The sequence below is a fragment of the Phaethon aethereus genome, assembly GCF_964289735.1.
Source record: "Phaethon aethereus genome assembly, chromosome: 6".
In the NCBI taxonomy this organism is placed as follows: domain Eukaryota; kingdom Metazoa; phylum Chordata; class Aves; order Phaethontiformes; family Phaethontidae; genus Phaethon; species Phaethon aethereus.
In genome coordinates, this window is record NC_138580.1 from 39647780 (window position 1) to 39673057 (window position 25278).

Consider the following 25278-nt stretch of genomic DNA (forward strand, 5'->3'; position numbering starts at 1 on the left):
AATGTTTCTTGAGGGAAAAAGTTTTACAACTTGTCATCTTCCTAGTGTAAATAAGTTTTGGAAGAATATTTGGCGAAATTATGTTGAAATGACAACTGGCCAAATCAATAGAAACAATTTCACCTTTCTTCCCTCAATGGAGTGTTTATGCTGTTGCCTTTCTTAGTAAACTGAATTTTTCAATTTTTTTTTTCTTTAAAAGGTGACCCTGTACAGCTGAGTGGTTGGTAGTGGAGCTCTTCAGCAGTTATCAATGTCCAGTGACTTAAGTAACAGTTATCTGGGGGTGCTAGGATGATCAGCATTTATTTATTGGGATAAACAATGGTTTTCAAAAAGAACCCTTTAACCCTGTTTGCCGTAATCTACAGTAGAGATTAACAGGCAATGTTCTTCCCCAAAGCCCTTTTGATTTAAAAGTAAATAAAGAAAAATATGGTTCCTTTACTTAATAACCAGTGCACTGCTGATCTTCAGGGGATGGTAGCTGGTAAGGATGCAGGAATAAAAGAAAAGATGTTTCCATGATGTCTTTTGATTCAAATGTAGGCGTAAAATTCTGTAAGAGCTAAAAACCTTAGCAAAATAAAAACAAGTACTTTCTTAAGAGTTAGAAGTTTAATGTAAAAGCAAGCTGTTTCAGGAATAGGGGGACACACATACAGGATGACAAACTTGCCCACATGTCTGAAACCTGTAGGATGTGCAGTCCTTGAATTCTCAGGTATTGAGACACTGAAAAATGCTAGGCAAATTCTCTGTCACAGGCAGTGTGAGAAAACGTTACATGTGCAGGGAGAAACATGCACCAGAAAAACCCTAGAAATGGGGTTCAGTACAGTGAGTTAGAAATACATACTGATACCAGTAAAAGCAGAGCAAGAAGGCTGTGTCTGGGAGAGCAGCGAGTAGCTACGCTGCGGCGGCAGACACCAACACCGTAACAACTTTCTGCTTTTATTGCTTTCTAATTTTGGAGATGCTTGTTTCGTGGGTGGGTGTGCATTTAATATGAAGGCCCTAGCTTAGTTCTTAGAATAATTTGTTGAATTTGAGTAAGAAAAAGGAAAGGAAGCAGATAGTACCTGCAGCTACAGAAATAAGAGCTTTACAAGTCATTAAGTGGAGTGAACTGTCGGTGTTTAAGCACGGGGTCTGTGGAACATTGCTGCACAAATGTTGCTGGTGCTGTGTGTCTGTGCCAGTCTTGCTCTTCATAGAATAGTTTGGGTTGGAAGGGACCTTTCAAGGCCATCTAGTCCAACCCCCCTGCAGTGAGCAGGGACATCTTCAACCAGAGCAGGTTGCTCAGAGCCCCGTCCAACCTGACCTGGGATGTTTCCAGGGAGATGGGGCATCTACCACCTCTCCGGGCAACCTGGGCCAGGGTTTCACCACCCTCCTTGGGAAAAATTTCTTCCTTAGTCTAAATCAGTCCTCTTATAGTTTAAAACCATTACCCCTTGTCCTGTTGCAACAGGCCCTGCTAAAAAGTCTGTCCCCATCTTTCTCCTAAACCCCCTCTCAGCCCTGGCAGCTGCAGTAAGGTCTCCCCGGAGCCTTCTCTGCTCCAAGCTGAGCCCCCCCAGCTCTCCCAGCCTGTCCTCCCAGCAGAGCTGTTCCAGCCCTCAGATCATTTTTGTGGCTCTCTCCCCAGTGTGGAAGAGACCCTAACCTTCTACCAGACTTGTTGCCTTGCATTGGTGCAGCCATGGTGTTATCTGGGGAGAAGCCCAACGACCTGAAGCAGTGGCTTCGGAAGCATTTCAGAAAGCCTTTTAGCAAGATGGTTGTATGGTATTCCTGCAGGAAGCTATCACAGGCTCCTCATAAAAAATGTTAAAGTCATGTCTGGAACCCTTCTCGCTTCCCTTGAAAAGGGAATATTTGGCTCTCGGTAACAAGGCACAGTAACAAGGACGGGAGTGCTAGCTTTAGTGTAGCAGTGGGGACCACAGCTCACAGCAATCTGACGCCAGCTTCATTAACGAAGATGCTCAACTTGATGCTGAAGCTGGCAAACTTCTGTCTGCGGGGTGCTCTGTGCCTCTGTACACAGCCATGGCTGGTGGGACGGTGGGTCACTGCTGGGGATGTTGCCTCAACTCTGGCTCCTGAAATTTGTGTACTTCCACTGGTTTTCTGCGTTTCTTTTGCTTGTGGTTATCTAATTAATAATTTGCATTAGTTATGGTGAGGGAGTTTATGGAGAAGTGAATTAATACTTCATTTATGTTAAAGAACAATGTGATTGATGTGCTAATTACACAGATACCTGTTCTCAATACTCTATTATATACAAATATGAAGGCCAGCTGCAATAGCAAGCTCTGGTAATATATATATATACACACAATAACAAGGGCAAGATGTATTATTTGTCAGGTTCATAAAATGTATTTTTTCCCCTACTGTGTACAACTCAGACAATTACTGGAATATCCTCTCGCTGGATATGAGGGAGCTGGGAATAGGGGCTCCTAAGAGCGTAGTGCTGCGTCGCTATCAACTGCTGCTCTGTACAAGTGATATAAGTACACAGGGCAGTAGTTAAGTTTAAGGATGTAGTTAATCCTTCTGACACCAAAGTAAATTGCTGGAGGTGGTTGTTCAGTTCAGCTTTCTGGAGTTAATTGCATGTGTAAAGTTATGAATGTAACTTAAGTGTTTGACTTCATTACAGTTGAAACTTAAAGCATTATACAGGCTCATATTTTAAAATATCATGGTGACGCTCCATTTCTGTATCCCCCTCAATTAGCCTTGTTCGTCCAAATTTGCTTGTTTGGAACACTTAAATTTGTACAAAGAGCCCAAATTCCTCTATTCAGTTCATTATATGCGCAGGAGTAGGTCTTAAATAGAGCATTATAAAGCTCTGCTGTTCTATGGCCGTGTACATGCATAACTGATTTATGTATTATTTTCAAGAGATATTTTAGGTGTGGTTTAACAGACTGAAATACGTTGGTACAGCTACCTTCTGCATTTTCTGACTTGTAAAGCCTTAACGGCCTGAGTACATTTATTTGTACAGGTTTGCAGGGGTAAAATAAACTAGACCAGATGTATTTCAGAAGCTTTAAAAACAGTTTAAAGTAGATGTTTCTATAAATCCCTATTTTATTACTGTAAGTGCAGTTATTTCATGGAATAGGACATAGGGTATTGTTTCCTTTTGCACTGCTGCTCGGTACACACAGCTGATCAGTGGCATTTACAGAGGGAGAGTCAAGCACATTAAGCAACTGTTTGCACAGTGCTATATGCTGAAATACTGAGTCAGTCCAAATTCCCATGAACTTTAATGGTATTTTTTTTCTTCGAAGCAATTCTCTTTACAAGTCCCATTAAATGAGCAAAGGGTTTCTATCGATTACGTTAATTTTAGCATCTGGCTGCAGGGCTTCCGGTATGAACACCGCAAAACTCTATCCCTGTTACATGCAAAGGAAAATAGTATTTTGGGATGTCAAGAACCTGGGAGGAAAACGTTCAAAGCCATGCATGGTGACATGGTCCTACGGATCTCTTGATGTTAGATTCCTGTGGCTACAGCCCCAAACACCGCTGTGGTAGCGTACCTCTTGCTGTAACGAGACTGACGGATGAAAAGGAGTTTGTTGGACAGACCTGGAAAAGACCCCGTTCCAGGGCAGGTGCTGCATATTAAAGGTGTGGCCCTGTGGTACACAGCACTACTATAATTGCTGCTTTTTTTCAAGCCACAGAAGGAATTTTGGCAAAACCAGGCCCCGGACTTGCTATGGATGTTCCTTTGGATGGGTTTGGTGCGGGCTGGGGAAAAGGGAGTTCAACGTCTCCATTGCTGGCGTTTGAACTTCGCTACACCTAACAAACTGCGCTGCTCTGCCTAACACGATACTGGGCGGCCGCCGGGGAGAGCGCAGCGTGCCCGTCGCCGTTGCGTGATAAGCTGAGCTTGATTACCGGTGTAGCTCGTTTACTGAGACTACTTCCAGCTCTCTGGAGCTGTTGTGAGAGATTTTTGTCTGTACGGTTGCCATTTTAGGATAGAGACTTTAAGCTATTCGTGCTCAGATTGCTGCTTTTTTTACTCCGCGTGGTAGGGGAACTGATAAGGCTCCTTTTAGGCGAGTATAGCGTTATATAGAGTGGCTCCCCTAAAATCCATTATTTACTTTGATTTTTTGATGTTTCTGTCTAGTGGATATGATTCTTTATTTGTGGAATGTTTGGTTTTTTTAAGTTTGATGGTTTTTAATTAGAAAATGAGACTAACTTCAATTGTAATATGAATATTATATGAAGTATTCTGCCAAACTGGAGAAATTAATGGTAATAAAAATAGTCCATGTAATTTCTGATATAATTGTGATTTAAACTCTTAGTTTCTGCATTGGTAACATTAGACCGGAATCTTTTGTGTCGTTACTTTAAAGTACTTGTATAGGAAGTGTTATTTAGTGCTGTTAGGATTACACTACAGTAATCTAAGATGTGCCTCATTAGTTTTCCTACTATGTGGAATAAAAAAAATTGCCAGCATTGGTCTTTAAACTGCGTTTTGCGCTTCCACAATTACCATATTGATGTTTTTTTCTATGACAAATAGGCTATAGAGTTCTGTTGCATTCTCTACTTCCTAGCAGTTCTTAAATTTACAGTAATACTGAGTTTACAATGGGGCTGTGTGTCAGTCTGAAGTATATATTGATCAAATGTAAATGGTATTATACAGATGTTAAAATTAGAATTTGTGATGGAGCTCATACATACTATACTTGATCAGGTATTTCTGTAAAGCTGATCAAGAACTGGCTTTTAGGTTGCTGGTTTTAGTTAACACAAAGGGATTATTTTCAGTGGTACAAAATATTCCGGTATTTTTAGTTAAGAGGAACTGGGGTTTGTACTTAAGCAAAGAAACACAAAAAAAAAAGTCATGGTCTTTCTGGAGATATGATACTGATGTCACGCATACAAGTACTTCTGAAGAATATACAGACTCATCGATGACTGAACGGGCAATCGATGAGTAGCCTAGCATTTCATGCCAGCAGCTGTTGGCAGCCTTTCCTATGTAGCATGCCAGATTCTGTTCACTAAATAGCCAATGTCTTGGTAAAAATGCGGAGCAATGCAGATATGCTTACCCTCAAAAGGAAACTATTCTCTGAGGTTGTGCTTCATACCTTTGCTTCATCAGAAGCAAATCTTGCAACTATACACGTGAGATTTTCTGAATGACTCGTGCAAGATGTGGTGCCCTAGTTCATCCATCTTTTTCTTAAAGACATTAGTTTTTGACAGAATAGATGGCAGAATAATAACATTTCCTGTAAGTCTAGTCTCATGTCAAAAAATAAGCAGAAACCCCTCTCTCGTCATTCATAGTCCTCTGGCACCTTAATGATACGCTAACATTTACATGTGTAAAAAAAAATCACTTTAGAAAAATTACTGTTGGTTTATTTGGTAGCACTTGGTCAGATTCTCAGAGGCCCTTACCTCGTTACACGCTCGTATCTGTCTGCAAACCAAAGTTGGGAATCTGGATTTTTTCTTCTGTCGTAAACAGGTATGTGATGTATATGCAGTGGGACACAAAATGGTGGTAGCAAAATGAAACCGAGATGGTTTTAGCTCTTTTAAGACTGATGTAGTATATCAATCGGTTAGAAAACTGTAAGTCTTTCTATAAATGAACTAACTGCAAGAGTCGGCATTTTTCCTGCTTCCAAATGACTTTTTGTTCATTTCAAAAGTGGGGTTAGTAAATAATAGTAATAATAACAGTAGTAGTAATAATATAACTATTATAATACATCATTATTATTGTTGTTGTTGTTGTTGTAAAAAAAAAAGTAGTCATTCGAGTTGTCTGTATGTTTTTTCCTTTCCAGCACAGTTTAGGTAAGCACTGTCTTTGCTTATTGGCGTTGGGATGTTTACTGCAGACAACAGCAGCTAACAAAATGGTTACATGGAGGGATGGAAAGTCTTCTGGATACTGTGCGATACAGTAGAAGATTTAGGTTGTTGAGACTAGCATAAGATTTAGAACCAATTCTGAACATAGAGTTGGGGGTCTGTAAACAGTAGCGGGTGGTGAGAATGCTAAGAAAGGTGAAAAACTGAAATATGGAATCCCATCATTTTCATTTGAATGTGACTTGGGAAAAGGTATTTTATTCAGAATATGCTTTGCATTGAAAATTTTTATCTTGCAAGACTGAGTCTTCAGAGGTTTCTTTTGTGGATGTCAGTAAGTCTCGAAAAGCAGCACATTTTTAACAGCATGAATACAACTTCAGATAACTCCTGCAACTCGACGCTGAGGCTGATATATCAGAAGGACTCATGCTTACCAGCAGTGATTTTTAATATGTATATGTTTATATTGGTTCAAACTTTTCTGTCAATCTTTAATGCATCTTTATACTGTATAAAGGCGAGAACCACCTTGCTTAACAATTTACAGGGTCTGATATGTTACGGTTTTTGCATCTAGAAGGATGTAGAGAAACATGTGGCAATCAGGAGATTCGACCATGAAGATTATTATTCTCTGTGCGGTCAGCGTTCATTACAAGAAATATCTTCAGGGTTTTGTCAAAATGTAAATGTTGCATTCATTACTATAATACTAGGATGATAATGGTGTAAATGGAATTTGTCTGAGAGGAAGGTGGGAAAGCAGCCATGCACTTTCCCATGCCCAGGAGAGCAGCATGGCATGTCCATGTGTCACAGCACACTTGATCGTGGTTGTCTTTTGATACTATACTCTGGTCACCAAAATGTGAATCTTGAATCCTGACCACTTAAATGGAACGTCTCTATTCCATTCCATTTTTGCAGGTGTGTATTGCAATAAAGAACTGTAAGTATTCAAGAAATCAGATCATTTGGCCCATCTTCTGTGCTTTCTAGGGCTGGATATGTGTCATAACTGCTATAAAACAGATAAAGGTTTTGTTTTGTTGTTTGGTTGTTTTTTCTTTAACTCTCTGTCAACATTTGGAATATGTCTTCAGCTTGTGTGGGTGTCTGTGTCCCAGAATAACTAAGTCTCTAATTTCTTCTCTCCCAAGTTCTTATTTGCTGCACATGCTGGAAGTTGAAGGGAATCCTGAGACCTGTTTCTAGTTTTTGGAAAGAAATGTGGAACTGGGTCTCTCTGAGGTTGTTTTCCAGTATTGAGGAGCTTTCCTTTCTGCTTTGTTCCCTGTAATGCCTATGGACAGCAAGTTGTGCAGGGAGGCGGGGAGGAAATTTGCCAAATACGCCAAAGATTGCATAGCAAAGATTGTAGAAATTACATGATTTTAAAGGTCTTAGATTTGCCCAGTGGGGTGATACTTTTCTGCAAGTGATAGTACATAATTCTATAGCAGAGCTGGGAATTGCAAACAAAAAGTATGACTTGATTCTCCTAAAACAGCATTACTTTGTTCAAGTCTCACAAAACATTTCAGGAATTCTTAACCTCAGTTAATACTGTCTGTGAAGATTAATCCATCAAAGTTTAAGGAGTGATATGGTAGACTCTTAAGTCAATCTTTTCTATGGGTATTCTTTCTCTGATATAGTAAACAGAGTATAATATGCAGCTGGAGAGTGAAGCTGGCCTGATTTTCAAGTGAAGTTCTGCAAAAATAAAAAGAGGATAATTAACTACTGCAGCAATTTAGCAGAGCAAAATGGTGGCTTTTCTTGCATTTAAGGCTTTAAAATACGTATTGTCTGCCCTCCTAAAGGATAAGTCTTAGTACAAACCAACGCAACGGTTTGGGTGCAGGAGCCTCTTGGTTGAACTCCACAGCCTGCGTTTCAATTTGAGAATTTGCTTGGGAAATCGGTTCCGTTCAGTGTTTTCATTAGCAGTGAGGGTGATGGAATACAGAATAGCTTATAAAATATGCAGATGACACCAAGCTGTGAGGAGTTGCAAATACCTTTCTGTATCGGATCAGAATTCAGAATAAACTTGGCAAATGGGAGAGATGGTCTCAAAACAGCAAGATGAAATTCAATAAAGTGCCGTATGATATATTTAGGAAAAAGAATTCAGGTGCACAAATACAAGATGGGGAATACCTGTCGAGAGAAAAAGTGGGTAACAAAGTCTATGATGCATTGCTGTTGCAAATTACGGAAATGTAATTCTGGAATGTGTGAAGAGGGATGGGGTCTCTCTGAAGTTGGGTGATTATTCCAAATTAGGGCTGGTGAGGTCTAAGTTGACATATTATATCCATGTTTGGTCATGACTTCTTAAAGTTTAGAAAACTGCATTAGTTAGAGAATTAATTTGCCTTATTTAAGGTGTTAGTAATAACCAGCTGATATGTAAAGAATTTAAGACAACAGGTAGAGAGAAATTATTCTCCATATTCCTGGGACAAGAATTAAGGGAAATCTCTATAATTTGTATTCAGAGTGATGAGGGTTGTTTTTTAGAAAAAAACTTTTTGAAGTATGAAGCCCAGAAAAAGCCACCTAGAGGTGTTGTAGAACCTCCTTTTCAAGGAAAAGTTACACAAAACTATGCTGGGTGAGTCTACACAATCCTTCCTTAGCACAAAGTGGACTAGATGATGCCTTTCATCATATGTTTCTGTAATCCTGTGCAGGAGATGAGAGTAGAGCAAATAGCTTGAAAAAACTTTTCGCTTGAAACATCATGGAAAAGTTGAATGGCCTTCTTCAGTGGGGAAAACTGCACAACCGTTGGGGCAGACAAGCTACTCGGCAGAGCTTTGCAGGCCACCCGGGGTCTGCAGCCTACAATTTAGGGATCATGGGATTAGAGAATGACTGTGATCCTTTCTGAACCTAAAATCCATTTCTCTCATACATATATGCCCGGTTACAAAGATAGTCAGAGGAAGAACGTGATTTTTAGTAATCAGCTTTTGCTTCTTAGTCCTAACGGTGAAGAAACTATTTATGTAACTTTCTTCTCCCAAGAGTTCCCATTAATTCTGTTGATGGAAGCATTCTTCAGCATTATGGTACCGAAATAGAGCACAGAGCATAACACCCTTCCCTGCCTTCAAAAGTGAAAAAGAAGCACGGGAGGGAAGCTGACCTTGAAAAGTTAATGCTTTGGTTTCTTATTAATTTAGCAGTGTGAGTTGACAGTTTGATGCTCTAATTGTAAATTATATTTTAAAATATTTTCTTTTATCAACCTTGATAATTTAACAGAATTTACCAACTGGCAAGTTTCAAGTAGTTTTTGTTCCAAATTCTTGTAGACCACAACACTGCTCTTAATCATCTGTGAAAAAGCTGCCATGCAACGGAAGACTGGGAATTGCTAACAATAATGATGAAAACTAATTCAAGCCAGACTGCAGGTAGAAGCTTTTGCGAAAGCAATCTGCATCTTTTCAAGTTGGTCAAGCTAAAATTGCGTTTTAGAAAAGCAGTTTGTCTTTCATTACAAAGGAAGACAAGCTATTATCTCCGTACCCAACAAGTACCTAATGCACAGGTCAAAAAATAGGCAACAATTATATATTGAACAGGGAAAATTTTATGCGAGTTTGCCTACATTGCCTTTCCCTTTGCCTCTCTGCCTGTGGAGTGGTTCACAATCACAGGTGCAGTGTGAAAATACATGGGCTGCTCCTTCGCCAAGGTTTGTGCGCGGTCTGACCCCGGTTATGTGTAACCTCTTCCCTGCTGCTCTAGAGGGCTGTCCTGTGAGCTGCCATCTCTGTCAGAATGGGCTTTAAGACTCTGCAGATCTAAGCTAATCCTGTTTCAATACTATTTTGAATGCTGTAATTCAATACTCATATGGGACTGCCTTTCCCTAAAAGAAAGTAAGTTAGCATATTTCATAAAGGAAGCAATAGTAAAAGATGAGTTACATGGTGATGGGCAGTGTGAATCGTGGTATAAATCACTGCAGGTGAGGAAGTACAGCTTTCACTTGAGGGAAGATATTAGGAAGGGATGTCAATGTTTTAAGATTTTAATTGCATCTACTTGTTTTTTGCTACTTTCTCTCTTTTTCTTTTTGCATTAATTACTTCTTAAAGTATGCTGGGTACATAGAAAGTTGACTAAGCTTGAAAATTGATTCAGATAGATATAAAATAAGAGCTTGTGAGCTACTAGAAACACAGGGAATGACTAGAGTTCTGGTTTTTTTAAAAGCACCCTCAGTTTTACAAAAAATACTCCAAACTATTTATCCATTGTTCTATTCGCAGCTATGTCATCATCTAAATGGTATGACACTTTAAATAAGTTAAAAAAAAAAAAAGGACAAAACACCACACAGATTCTGCAGACTGAAAATAAACAGTGGAGTCAGGTGGAGATCTGTTAGTTGCCTGCTGCGTTGGCTTAAGGCAGGTTAGAAATGCACTGTCTCTGTAATGTGTAACAGCTGACGTGGTGGGTTAAGTTATTTTTCTATTGATTTTTTTTTTTTTTTTTTAGCCAATGGTAATTATCAACAACCTTGTAAGCAAAAGGAAGGAATGAATAAGTAAAGATTCTCTAAGAAGTGATTCAGATTCATGCCGGTTATTATTTACAATAATTCTAGCTAAAAGGCTTAATGTTAGGTGGCAGAGGTTCACAGTACACAAGACTATAACAATATAAACAAGGTGCATGTTGTTATATAGGTTCTAGAAAAATCCCCTTTCTCTGATCTGATTAAGGACTCTATCTGGAAAACGATTATGTATGTTTTTAAGTTAATATGCTGTGAAATTGTCTGGACTCCTGGCAGTGTGTAATTCAGGAATGTACATATATCTTCAAAGGACTGAGACCTAAATAAAACACATGCAGATCAACAGGATATTTTTGAAATTTTTCTAAGATTTGATGCAGGGCCAAACTTTGTTAAGAAGAAAATTATTCTACACTGGCCCAGCATGTACGTAATCAGATCTAATGCGGTAAAACCTAGGTAGGTTACAACACTCAGCTAATACAAATTAGCGTGTTTTGATAATTGCACAGAGTGGGTAAATAAAGTGATCAAAGAGCATCGCAAAATGGATTTTATTAATTTATCACTCCAACTGTGTCTGTATCTGTGAGTTCTAGTGATGGGTTTAGTACAGTTGTTTGTGGAGGCATTGTATATTGTATGGAGTGTTCACTTTCTGAAGTTTTTTTTTTGAGAGAGCTGGTTTTGGCAAGTTAGAAGGTGTGTGACTTCATTCTGCTTCTTCACAAGAAGCTACTGCTATACAGGTAAGATTGAAGATTTTGTGTGCATGGTGAATAGAATAAATCAATTAGCTAGCACTGTAAATTATGAAGTCTTTTGGCCTTGTAGAGATCTGGGTTTAAGTTTCTGGATGACTGTTTTCCAATTATTTTCTAAGCTGTACAAAGATCTGCTGGGCAGACTAGAAGGTTTATGTTAGGTGTGTTCAGATCCTAGCAGATTTTCTCCCTCCCAAATCCTGAGTCATAGGAGCTTGGGAAGCAGCCAGGAATTTCACTAGACAGGAGAGAGTTTTTTAAGCATTGCTGTGAGTGAGATCTATCACTGACTTCCCGAAGGGCATTTACATAAATGAAACAAAAGACAGGAGCTTTCTGCCATGGGTATTTTCCCCTACTTATGTCCTTTTTGTGTTTTTTGCTATATCCTTTTTTTGTTTGTTTTAGCTCTTATTTTTCTCTTTTGAAAGCATTTTTCCCCTCTTCCATTTTGTCATGAAAAGATAAAATTTAAGACCTCAAACAGGAATGCAAAGCGTTTCAGTTATGCTACCTTTGCATAATAAAACCCTGAATTAAATGTCAGGGTTATAATTATTGCTGAAGTATGCTGGCAGGTGAGACTGGATAACTCAAGCCAAGATAAAAAGGTGGTAGACGTAACTATATTAGAGAGATGTTGTTCAAAGAATACATATTAGGGTAAGTTGTACAGAGCAAAATGATTGATTAGGCTCTTGTGATGTGTTTGGTTTTAACTTGGTGGTGGGTTAATCTTGGCTGAGGGCCAAACACCGACCCAGCCGCTCGCTCACTCCCCTGCCTCAGCGGGGCAGGAGGAGAAAATAGGCTGAGAACGCTCGGGATAACAACCCATTCCTGTCGTGGCAAAACAGGCTCCACTTGGGGAAAATTTATTTCATTTATTGCCAATTAAAATAGATTGGGGTAGTGAGAAACAAAGACGAACATGAAAGCAGCAGCCTTCTGGTGCTGCAGACCCCTCGACCCTTCCGTGAGGGGCAGGGGGTATGGCCAGTACTGAGCAGTTTCTCTCTGCTGCTCCTTCTTCCTCGCACTTCTTCCCTGCTCCGCTGCGGGCTCTCTCCATGGCTACAGAGCTTCAGGAAAAGTCAGCACCAGGGTGGGCTCTCCGTGAGCCACAATTCCTGTCAGGAAAATCTGCTCCAGCATGGGCTGTCTGCCGGCGGCAGGGAATAACCTGCTCCAGCAGCATGGAGCTCCTGCTTCTCTGACCTTGGTGTTTCTCACCGGTTTTGTTCCCCCCTCCTCTCCCTGCCCAGCATGTTCTGCCCTTTCTTTAATAGGTTTTCCAAGAGGTGCCACCACAGTGTCGCTGCTGGGCTTGGCCGTATCCTGCAAGTGGCTCCACTGCAGAGCCGGTGTGAACCGGCCGGAACCGGCCGTGCCTGGCTTGAGGCGGTGCCTGGCTTGAGGCAGTGCCCGGCTCTCCTCACAGAAGCAGATGCTGCAGCCCCCCTGCTGCCAGCACCTCCCTGGTGACCCCCTGTACAAAATGCTTGCCTTTGCTTCTGCTTTTTCTCCCTCGTCGCAGCGCCATTACGTAGGTGAGGAGGGAAACATCGGGTATGCCAAAAGGTGTTGCGAACAAAGCATTAACTGCGTGTTTTCCTGTCGCTCCCTTTCTGCTCATAAAGAGAACGTGAAGGGATTTCCACGACTGCTAGCTATTGCCTTTCAGTCCATCCTGAGGTAATCATCGTCCTTTCTCTTGATCTGAATTTTTGTGTGTGGTCTTCCGCCTCTTTACCTGTCATAATTTTAGAGATTGACCTTGATTATAATTAGATCCTTGGAGTGCGGTTGCAGAGGTGAGGAAGCTGTGCCGATCCTCCACACGTAGCAGCTGCACCTGGGACCTAACTGGGTGGTGTGGTGGCTGTGTTGCCTCAAAAGCTGCTGTGAACGCAGGAGGTTGAAAAATGTGGTTAGGTCGCGCAATCTGCCCGTCCATTGCTACAGAAACTGTTCTTAATGATTTGGTTAACTCGTCTTGGGTCTCGGTGCAACTGGCTAGCAAAATTGGGACTAGAACAGTATTTTGGCTTTAAAAATTCTTTAGATTTTTAGGACACAGTCCAGCAATATAATCAAGCATGTGAACAATATCACTGATTTCAGTAGGGCTGCTGATGTCCTCATATTGAGGTGCATACTTGTTTTTGTTTGAGGCCCTAATCAGTAACCATCCTCTAGAATTCAGTGTGCGTTATGTCCTTGCCTTCAAAACCCACTCTGCTCTTCCATTCCAGCACACCTAGAGAGCCTGATGGTAGAGGATGAAATACCTACAATTTCCCCACAGTTTCCATTCTAAAACAGAGTTTTTCAACTGTTTAAAACTTCACCCAAATGTAACTGCTCAGACCGAAGTTTCCTGTGATAAGTATTGTAAGTACGGCTGAATCTGTGTAAGAACACATTAGCTAAAATGTTTCTGTGACCAAGAAAAATGTGTGTGTGGGTTTTTTTGGCTTTTAAGTTTTTGTGGTTTTTCTTTTAATCTTGGAAGAACTCTGCTATTCTCATATTTTGGAGCAAGAAATGCAGCAGAAGAGCTTCGTGGTCTGAAAGCAGCTACTGGCGTTAACAACAATCCTCGTTGCCAGTATCCGGGAATGCAAATAAATTTGATCAAATCATGAAGTTCTAAAAATTACATATCGCAGGTGATATTCAGGACAACGCTATATTAGAATTTGGCAGCTAAATGCTGTCTATATTGAGAGCATACTTTTCTGTGTAACTCCTACATGTGAAACCATAGAAAACCGGCTTTTGTCCTTATTTCTACCACAGAGCAATTGGGTGAGGCTGGATAAGTCACTAGGAGTACTAATTTGGTCATTAATTTTGCGTTCTTCATTCCAGGAGTGCCCACTTTTGAGACTGTTTAGGTTAGGTTTTTATTTCTGGATGACTCCTATTCCTGCAATCTCCTGAGATCTGTAGGAAGCTGGTAAAAAAAGGCTGAATATGTGGTGATGTGAGATATTTTAGCCACTAAAATAATTTTAAAATTCTAGGTGCTTTTGTATGCCTTACTGTCCTGCATCTCTGCAATTGCATTTAACTGCTGTTATGCCTTAGCAGAGGTTTGGGGTGATGCTTTTATTGTTTTATAATTGGTCTTCACATATAAGCACTGTCTGTTTTGTGCATCGAATGAACCGGGTTTTGGGAGGAACATTGCGACCTTAGGACTTGAAAGAACCTCAAGACACCAACCAGACTGTTCTCCTAACCATGATGGAAGCCATCTACCTAGGTAATAGGTGATGGGTGTACTGAGAGCTTTAAGAACAGGTTAGTGATGGCAGATGGCTATCGGTTCCAGTGTTTCAGAAACCTCATTGCCAGAAAGTTTTCCTTCACATGTAACCAAAATCTCCCCTGCCTCAGCACCTTAGTGTTTACGTTAAAACAAATGCACAGTTAAGGTTACGCAGGCGCCTTTGGATTTAACATTTTTTAACCTGAAGGTTGATTTTTTGTATGTGTGAAATGATCAAATGTAGTACATGCTGAGACTGAAAGTATTTTGCATCTGAAGATACCATATTTTTATTTATGGTTCAGTCAAAATAAATTTAAATAATCGATGATTGTTTTGAAAGCAAATCACTGGGAACACTATATATCTACCATGGCAAGTGCTGAAGAGATGAGAATGTCTTATAATGCCAGAATGAGTTGTGGAAACATGGGTATTTATATACTCAACAGCAGCAAATCTGAGAGCTTTTTTTGTTGGTGGTTTTTGTGTTGGGTTTTTTTTTCCCTTGGCTGAGTCTCCTCTGATCCCACTTCTATCCCAAAGGAGGAGGAGGAGAAAACGAATGTTCCTATCACACATGTTCCATTATTGATTTCCATTCCAATCTACCCAAAGTCTTCTGTGCTGGAAATAATTAGACCCTGTGAACAGAGATGAAGCAAAAATCTATACAATGCTGGATTGCCAGAAATGAAGACAAGGGTGCCTAATTAATGTTGCATATAGAACGCCTTTTGGATGAATGGGCTTCCCTTTCTCAGAAGCAGCTCAACAGTGGTTATGTCACAAATTTGCCGTTAATTAAATAGTGTTCACTGTGTGCCTGTAAAAATGGCATGGATGAAAAAAAAAAAAAGTTGGACAGCAGCAGCATTTTACAAGAGCTCTGCAATTAAAAGAAAAGCCTGTGAAAAATAAACTTGCTGCTTCATACTGATGGCAAGATGTTTTCTTCTATATGAAATTCACTTTATGGATTGTCTCAAAGCTCTTTAGGCATGTCTAGTCGCTGAAGAAATTTGGGCATTTCAAAAGTTGGACTGGAAGTGTGTTGGGAGGGCTAAGGACAAGAAAAATGTTCCTGGGAGCTGAGGCAGGACGAAGGACAGCGCAGCTCGCATCCATAGGCAGCTGCATCCAAGCCAGTGGGTCAGGACTGATCAGAAAGCGAGCTGGGATCTGGAGGAAGCCTGTAGATTAGTGAGTGAAAGATGGAGTGGAGGCAATTTAAGTTAGACTGTGTAACAGATCTTGGGGTCTGAAAAGGCAGATATTTAGGAAGAATGTAAGAGAGAGAACTGATGGAAAGTCTTCACAACAGGCATGCACTCGACTAATAGCAGGAATATCTGGAGGGAAGAACTGGAGGGTGTCTGAAGTAGATGAAGAGAAAAATGTAAGCTGTATCAATATGACACAGTTTGCTTGTTTGTTTTCTCCATGTTGTTCCCACAATAGGATAATCCAGTCTTCTAATTGCATCATAGACAGGCCTGAATTGTTGATCAAGCTTCCTGCAGTAGCACATGCTGTCAAGTTGTTCTGCAGCGGGCATTCTCTTCTCCCTCTCTAGTCTTTCTGAATCTATTTCTGTTTCTTTTTCCCTTGCTCTTCCCTTGCTACACCCAGAGGATCTTAGGTCCTTGTTGCTAGCAGGTGAAAGATACTCCTGTGCCAGTCTCGCTTCTGTGCACAGCCAGGTGCATGCCGGTGAGGAAGGTTCTCTGCTTTAGAGGCTGCGTACAGCCTTGACGGATTTATCTTTATAGTTATTAGCCCACTGATTTTTCAGTGAAGCTGGTCTCCTTTTTAGCAGTCCCAAGAATAACAATGCTACGTGCCTATGCATGCTGCAGAAAACAGCACTGGGATTTTTGGTGTGTCAGAGGTTTCTGATAGCAGAGGGATTCTGGGACAGTTGTTCTCATCCTGTAATTTGCAGGCCACTGGCGTGTCTTCTTTCAGCCTTTAATTCTCTCCTTTTATCTCTATTCCCTCCCTGCTCTTCAAGATATCTGTTGTGGCCAATCTAAGTGATACAGTTGCTCTCTGCGCATCTCTGGAGAATTTAAATAGTATCATTCCCTCAGTCTCTTTTCTCCCTATAAATGCAGAGGAAGTTTTTCTTCTTTGGGCAAAGATAGAACACATTTTTTTTTCCTCTCTAAGAAACTAGAGAATAAGTAAAACCCAGGCTCCTTGGTCGAGCAGATGAATTGAACTGATGAATTTGTAGGAATCTTCCTAGACTGTGCCTTAAACTGCAAGAATAGATGTGTTTTCTGATGAAAATCTGGTTGACATAAATGTGTTTTTAGCACAAATTTGCTAGAGGGAATTATTTTTCCAATATAGTAGAAGCTGTGGTTCTGGTTTAGGAATTTTATGAAATCATTTGAGTGCAGGAGAAAGGTACTATTTAGAAAGATATTTTTATAATAGTGCGCCTTCTACGACCTCTCTTTTCTTCCCATTTGGCTGCTTAGCATCGTCCCTCTCTACTCTCATTCTGTTTTAATAGGTGATTTTCTCTGTAAACTGTCAGCTCTGATGCACAACTGAAATAGGTGCACGCACAGGCTATGATTCCTCTCCCCATTGTTGCATTTTGGTTCTGAACTCCAGATTTAATCTATTTAAATAATCTACTCCTGGGACTTAAGTCAACTTCTAGATACTTTTTGATGTTCAACAAATAGTAAAGCATTACAATAATTTAAATCAAATAACCAAATCCATATGAAATACACTACTTGTTATCTTTCCAACAAATTTATTTTCTTCCCTGGATCCATTTTAAGCTGCGCTGCAGTTGCTAAATCAAAAATAAACTGAGTTTTCAGTATAGGGGTTTGATAAGTGTATGATTTCCATCACATCCCAGTGTGCTACATAATAAAAAATGAAAACATGTAACACGCTTTTGAGTATAGAATTGAAATGGATTTTCTGACCTAGTTCTGGCGAATAGGTTCTAAAATGATGGCAAAGACTGTAGCTCTTGGACTAATTATCATTTGAGTTATTTCTCAGTGGTAGGAGACTTTAGACCTGTGGGCACAAGTTAAAACAAACAAACAAAAAACCCCCCCAAAAAACTCCCAACAACAAAAAGCAGAGAGTCCTTTTGTCCCATTTCCCTTTGGCCAGCAGCAGCAGGCTGACAAGCCAGTGCTTTTGAGGTTAGTTTGGGTGGGGGAAAAAGCAATTCACATTGGTATGGCTTGTTTATATGTTACCCTGTTGCACGTTTGTAAAAACATAATCTAACAAAGTACTTTAAAACATACTAGAGTGTTTTAATCAATTGAAATGTCGAGAGAGTGTGAAAACGATTCTGGTTTCACAGAAGTCAGTCATGTTTTGCTGTTTTCTTCAGTAGCAGGAGAAAGTCATCTACGTAGCATGTATTTTCAAACATGAGCTTCGAAAGCATCACTGCTTGTTCAGTCCATCCAGAATTGGAGTCCTTTGTAGCTGTTGCCCTGGGTTAAATGAAGCTCACTGCTGTGTATTTCACATAAAATGGAATTGATACAGAATATAATCTGCCTTTCTTTTCTGTTCTAGTTTGGCTTTACATCCCCAAAAAGACATTGTAGTCACTGGCAGTGATGACCACCTCTGGAAAATGTGGGCTTTACCTGATGGGGACATCATCATGACAGGTGAAGGTCACACTGATTGGCTTTCGGGCTGCTGCTTCCATCCAAGGTTAGTGCAAACAGTCCCCTGAACTAGCGCTAATCCTTGCTGGGGAGTACTTGTTTGCTTTTTCTTTGTTCACTGGCCTGCTTTGATGACTTTCTATTCTCAGTGTATCCCTGCGCTCTCTGCTGAATTTCCAAACATGGAGATAAATGTTCCTCTGGCTTTCAGTCTGTTGACTTAAGATTGATTGCTTTTAGTATTTTGTACATCTTAAACTTTGTCCACGTGCCAGTGCACGTAACAAGGAGTAATAAGCTTTTTAGGTCTCGCTGTATTCATTTTCTCTGTGTTCATGCACTATAACAAACACGGTTCCATTATTAATAATACAGAAAAGTTGATTTCTTGTATTAGGTACTATTTGTCATATGACTAAGAGTATTTGAGTTTACCTAGCGAATAAGAATATGAGCTTTTCTCCTTTCTCTTTATACAGATTTGAAGCTGAATTAATAAATGAAAGTGAACATTGAAAATAAGAAATAAATATTTAGGTTACAAGGGTCATGGAAATAGGCCAAACATGAAGTAGATTTCTTGGTCATTCTGTTGAAAAATAGAATGCTGTTTTACTCTTAAAAAAAAAAAAAAAAAAATCCGTTTGTTAAGACTGAGCCCTCTATATGTTAAAATGATTTTTCATCAGATTTGTGAGGCTGCAGTTGTGATAGAGGTCTTTCCTGTTAATATAATAATGGTCTGCCAGGCTACTCACCTGAGGTTCACTTGTAAAAAGAGCTTTGTTAAACCTCTAACCCTGTATTTTCATTGTATTTATTTTATGAAGCAATATTAGCTCTTTCCTTCATGAGAAGGAAAAACATCCTATTTAATTTCATGGTTCCTTCTGATTTTTGATACTGTGATGAGTTAAGAAACGCACACACAATCTTCTTAACACGAGAAAATCCCCTCCCTCTTTTCAAAACCTCAAGAATGGAGTCATGCTTTCTGGGATGAATTAAACATGCACTTAGTCTTTTCTTGCATCTCTTTCACCTATGGAACATAGGCTTTTTCTTAAGATGCTTGCGTTTCACAATGTTCTCTTTTTCATATGTATATTCTTAGAAATAATTTTATATATTTAAAATAAGAGAATAATATTTCACTTATATGTAATACAGGAGGAGAGAAATGGAAGGCTCGGCTTCTTATTTTAAGATGGTAGGAAAATTTTTCGATTACTGAATGACAGGTTGCACAGTGTTTGTGAGCATGCTGGACATCCTAAATCTAACTTTTAGATAAACAGCATGCTACCTTACCTCTTACCTGTTATGAATATAAAATTCATCACAGGGAAAGAAAGGGAAATACAATTAGAAGAGCATGTTATCATTTATAAAGCTGCTGGGCATGCTAATCAGATTTCGATAATGCATTGTTACCATGACACCCGCTGACTCAGAGACTCAAAACTGTTTTCTCATTAGTCTTTGACCAGAATACAGTCCTTTCAATAGGCTTTCCTATTTCTCATTCAATTATTGAAATTAAAATGAGTTGAGGTACATCATTATTCTCTTGCAGTATAAATTGACTCCTGCTGAATGCTCTGGAGTGATTCAAAAGCAGCACTGTTAAAATATTGTCTTCCTTTACTGGATAAAATATATATAATGCGACAGAATACATTTAATCATACTTTTTTCTTTTTTTTTAAGTAGGGGTCTTCTATGTATCAGGTGTTCCAGAAGTAAAAACAATTAAATAAAAATTGGAAGTTCTCATAGAATTTTTCTGGAATCAAATGTAGGTGGCCTCTAGTTTTGTTCCTGTTTTAAAGATTTAAAATTATGCTCATCCGAAAATTAAAAAGAAGAATATTTTTGTGACACTGGGCTATTGAATTGTGATGTAGAAATCTGGGTAGAAGTCTCACACTTCTACATTCTTTCTTTTTTGTCCACCATTAGGTCATTTCTGCTCTAGGTTTCTTCTCTCCACCTGTAAAATCAAGTTTAGAACAATCTCCATCTCTGGTCTGAGAAATGTTGTAGCCAGAGGACGCCCGCGCATGCACAGTCACATACCCAAGTCCACTTTCAAGCCATCTTTGGACAGCATCAGAATAATCCACACACTGACATTGAGGGTGCTAATAATTTGAGAAGAAACAAATCTAGAGCTATGATGTGAATTTAACTGGTGCTTCTGCACATACAAATGACTTAAAATCCTGAAATCCATTTTCACATGTTCACAGTGTACTATTACTTGAACAAGGGTCTTTCTTATGGTGGTCCTTGTGCCACCACTGTGCAAATAGGGGTAAAGTTGCAAGTCTTGTTGGTAGCTGTGAAATCTGTAATCTTCAAGCTAAAAGTGCTGTTGGGTTTATATATCGTCAGGGTGTCTCCAAGTGCAATGAGAGAATGTGGGTTGGTAGTAGGAACTTACCCGTATACAGTAAAAGGGTAAAGGTATGGTTTAGGCTCTGGACCTTGCCCGCTGGTTAATACATAATAGTGATGAAGATTGTCATTCGAGTCTTTCCCAGTACTCAAGTACAATAATATCCTTAAGTATCAAAAGGCCATTGAGTCTTAGGGGCAAAGGTCACTGAGTTTTCTCTGAAGAGTTATTGGATGGAGGGGGTGGAGAAGTCTCATTTTCCCCCTGACTGTGTGCTTCATTCCACGATGTTACTTGCTTAAAAACACATCTCCTTCACATCTGAGCAAAGTTGAGTGAGGTGGGAGTATGTGGTTTGCTGAAGCTCCAGAGTCTGGTGGTGTATCATTTTTTGCATCGCACCCAGTGCACTTCGGTCTGTCCAAAGGGTCTTAGTCCTCTATGTGTTCTCCTTGTGTGGCAGTGTCTGCCAGGACAATAGTTGAAGGGGAGCAGACTAGCTCAGTGCATGTGAGGAGAGCACAACATCTCTGTTGTGATGCTTTCTGCAGATCTGAGAGTAGAATTTTGCCTTAAGCTTTTTAAATAAAAGTAAAACTTCAAACAGGTCCTGTCATATACAGAGTACAGCAGCTGGAAGGAGGGAGAACAGGGCTTCCTTTTTGAAGCTCAGGTGACAACTGCTCAAACTTCAAACACAAACACTATTTTTACTCCAGTTTGGTTGAATAATACTTTGCAGATGAATTAGCTGTTGCAAGTGCCTGTCGCTGTTGACAAATTTAGCCATCCACACAGGCTTCCTGTTAAAGTCTGGATAGATGGAGAAGAGCTGAGTGGTGTTACCTGTGGGTATCAGGTGGCCCGAATGTGTAGAATAGCAAACAAAAATCTGCATCTTCTGCCAGTTTCCAGAATAAGCTGACGATGCTAATGCTGCACCTTTAAGAACCATACTCTAATTACACTAAGATATTTCAGGGCATTTAATTGATTTATTTATCTTTATTACTAACCTTCCTGGGTGGCTAAAGAACCAAGCTGTGCAGCATAGCAGAGGTGTTTGTTAATGTCTGATAAAATCCCAGTGAACAGTAAAATATTGTATTCCTGCTCCACGTGTGTGCTGTACAATACGTAATGTCCTTAGTATATTCATAAATATTAATCAAGTCAACTATTCTAAAATGGTTGTAGCCCTTTTCATGCAGACGTTGTTTGAGTCTGTGGAATGCAATGATTTTCTGAATTAAAAAGAAGTACGAAGTGTAGGTTCTTAAAACAACTATTTAAAACTTACACTGAAAATTGTCAAATTGTCAACTCCTTTGTAATGTCCTGTTCACCTGAGAGAGAAGCTGAATTGCGTGTATTCTTTCTGCTGCTATTTGAACTATCACAGTTTCTGAGGAGAGAAATCAAAACTGTTATCAATTTGTTTATTATACCAAAAAATAACACAGCCATTATCTTGGCCTGTGTGGATTTTCTTTAGGTTCTGTTGCTATTGGAAAACTGGGGGTGGGTATTGTCTCCTTAGTAAGTAGGGGGGAAAAAAAAAAAAAATAGGGTAAGTACATTCGTGCATCAAACATCCTGAAAATAAAGGTGGTAGTTGTCTGATATTCTAGAAAAAGGGGCTGGTAAGGGGATGCGTGAGGTCTTTGGCTAAAAGAACAATCCATATTCTGAAAGAACTCTAAGTTGTGAATCTCGAAGCTGAAGGAGGTGATGTCACCCTGATGAAAATCTGTGTATGGATAGATGAGAAAGACAACCTTGTAGAGAGAGGGTGCAGAAGGAATTAGCAAAATATGTTGAGGATGGATGTGAAGACTTGGACAGTGGTTGAATGGGCTAGGGAGGGAAGAGCAACTCCAAGTGCGCTTGAATTCACAAGAAACTGTTAGGGGAATTCTGTAGCACATGAGAGCAGGCTATGGGAGGGCAGTGATTTTGATGGTCCCTGTGTGGCTGGGGGGTTATGGATAGTCAGCAATGAAACATTTATCAACGCTTGGTGTGCAGAAATCCCTAAGCACCTCTCTCTAAAGAGTGTCTCTGGTCTCTTCCAGCTGCGTAAAGCTGAGCAGCACAAAATCACTGCTAAACTTATGTTGGCCAACACATAAGCAGCCAAAAGCAGTAAAGTCTGCTTTGGACTGGAGCTGTGCCCTGTCTCTAGCGGAAGTTTAAGGCTCGAGATGGGGACCACAGGATACAATTTGGAAATTCCACTTGGATGCTCTTAACCTCTTCCAGGCTTAAAATCTGCAGTGCTGTGGGTGACTGAGCACCGTGGTGGCCCCTCGAGTCTCAGTCCAAAATGTTGCTGACAATCCTGAATGAAAGGGGCCAGGTTAGTGGTATTTTCTTGAATTTTTAAGGAGCGGTGATTGATAAACATGAAATTGTGGAAGTAAGACTCTGTCAGTGGAAGTGATTTCCTCATTGTACAAAAACTTTTAAGGCTTAAAAAAATAAATTCCAGAGCAGAAGGGAAATCAGAATAAACTGAGAAACTGAAATGAATTCTTGCTCAGATAAGTCCCTGACTTTATTTTGAACATGATTTAATTTTTTTTTTTAATAATTTTGTCATTTGGGCTGGTGAAGAAACTATCCAGAGGTGAATTTCAATGTGAGAAAGGAAAGGATTGACCATAAAGCCCAGCAGAACGGTAACCCATGAATGGAGGGAGCGGAGAAACCTCTGAAGGAGTGATGGGAAAGAGGGACAAAATTCGGGAGGGAAGGCATTCATAGAAAGGAGAGGCAGGCTGGATTCCAAGGCAGCCGTGATCAGTTGTTCAGAGGCAGAAGCTGACACTGCTCATTGCTCACAATGTCTCAGAGGACTTGTGCTTGGAGGAGGAGTGAAACGTTGAGGAGCAAAAATCAGACTTGACAGCTTGGCAGGTACATTTACAATGTCAGAATTTCACAGAGGCCATGGTTTTGTAGTTCGAGAACCCGTAGTTCTTTGATTATCAAGGTGAATTACAAGCAGAGAGCATGCTTCTTTTTTTGTCCCTCACCTCTACAGCTCTTGGCTCCGTATGGACTGAACTAGTGAGAAGGATCACATTCCTGGTAGATGCTGATGTGTCGACCCACACCAGTCTTCTTGCCAAGTACAATATTCTCATATATCACTGTGTGTTGACAAACATCTATGGGCTATGAAGGGAGTCAAACAGACAATCTGACACTAAAAATAAATGGCTGCTTGCCGTTTGGTTACATATTGCAAATAATATTTTTAAAATAACTAAAACTGTACATGGCCCATTGAAGCCTCAGCAAATGAAAAGCATTTGATGACATATTGAGTGACTAGGTTCTTTAGTCACAATAACAGGATAATTTAAAAAATTCTACTGACATCAAATATATTCCTCCTCATACTCTAATAATTCCTAATGCCAGTCTTAGATTTGTATTTATTTCTATGTGAAGAAACAGGAATTATCTATTATGCCATTTTGCTTAATGTACTGACTTTCAAGTATTGATGCTACAGTTATTTGGTGAAACTAGGGGGACTTCCAGATCAAACAGTTACTGCTTAAGTTACGATTCCAGGATCAACAAAATGTTGCTACAAGCTAAGGTTTGTTAGTTTTAGTTAAATACAGCAGCATTTGTCTGTGTGTAAGCTGTAATTTAACATTAAGTTGTGTGATTTGACTATGCTACTGGAGGCTCTTTCTAATTAGAGATCTCCGCATACACTTTTGGGGCTCTTCAAAAAATCTGCCAACAGGAAAAAGGATTTGGAGTCGGTGATTTTAAAGTGTTGGTTTTTGTTACCACCCATCCCTTAGAGCCGCTGCCCAGGCTGGGTCAACAGTCACACTAAGGTAAGACTCTACATGTTAACCCACTCAGGACCAAAGGAAGTTCTCTGAGGAGAAAGAATAGGCTGAGAATTTGTCTCCATGAGGGACCCTTTCAGATTCCATGATGGAAAAGTTTCAGCTGTGATGTGCTTAGGTACCCTCCTGTTTATTGTGCTCCAGATTGTTTGGGTTTTTTTTTTCGGTGGTGTTAAAGAATTGTGTGTTTTCATGGGATTACAGCCCAATGCCAAACTTGTCTACGCAGGCCCTGGGCCTCTCAGATAATTCACTGCGTAGGCACTGTATCGCTCTGCAATGCAATTCCAGTTTGTCATCGCCTTCCAGAAGAGTCAGGAGTGCTGAGCTCGTGCTGCCTAGGTGCCTGCAGATGTGCAGCAAGTGCCACGCATCCCAGAGATGTGTTCTGCCCACTCAGGGAACTGCTGGATTCATTATGGACAACAGAGGTTTCTGTATACAGAAACTCTGGAAAAAGCCTGAGGTGGTTTCATGAGCTCTTAAAAGTATGGATACTCTTTAAAGTATGGAGTACCATTAATTGTAATCTTCAGCCTGAGAGTAAGGAGCTCAAATAATGCAAAACTATCCTTTGTAGGTAACAATACTCATGGCTCGTGGCCTGTAGATACATATGGGAGAAGAAGGGACATCACTGGCCCAGGGGGTTTCACAGGGGTCATTGATAAGAGAAGTGCTGTGTTCAAACAAAGAGTTGGACTGCTCAGGCAGGACGCTGTCTAAATCGAAGAGAGCCAGGGAGGAGGAGAAATTAAAATGCCAGTGTTTACCCTTTCTGTCTGGTCACTGAGCCAACCAGACGTATGGTCCTCTTGA

General features: G+C 40.1%; 1 protein-coding gene across 1 annotated transcript in view; it reads left to right on the forward strand.

Annotated features, from left to right (window-relative positions):
* The window catches only part of SPAG16 (sperm associated antigen 16), a gene marked incomplete at both ends in the record, with an annotated part of 408932 nt that overhangs the window by 181243 nt on the left and 202411 nt on the right, over nt 1-25278 (forward strand). Inside the window, one exon of the mRNA XM_082001578.1 lies at nt 18083-18226. Coding sequence (XP_081857704.1) covers nt 18083-18226 — 144 coding nt within the window. The remainder of the gene's footprint in view (nt 1-18082; nt 18227-25278) is intronic.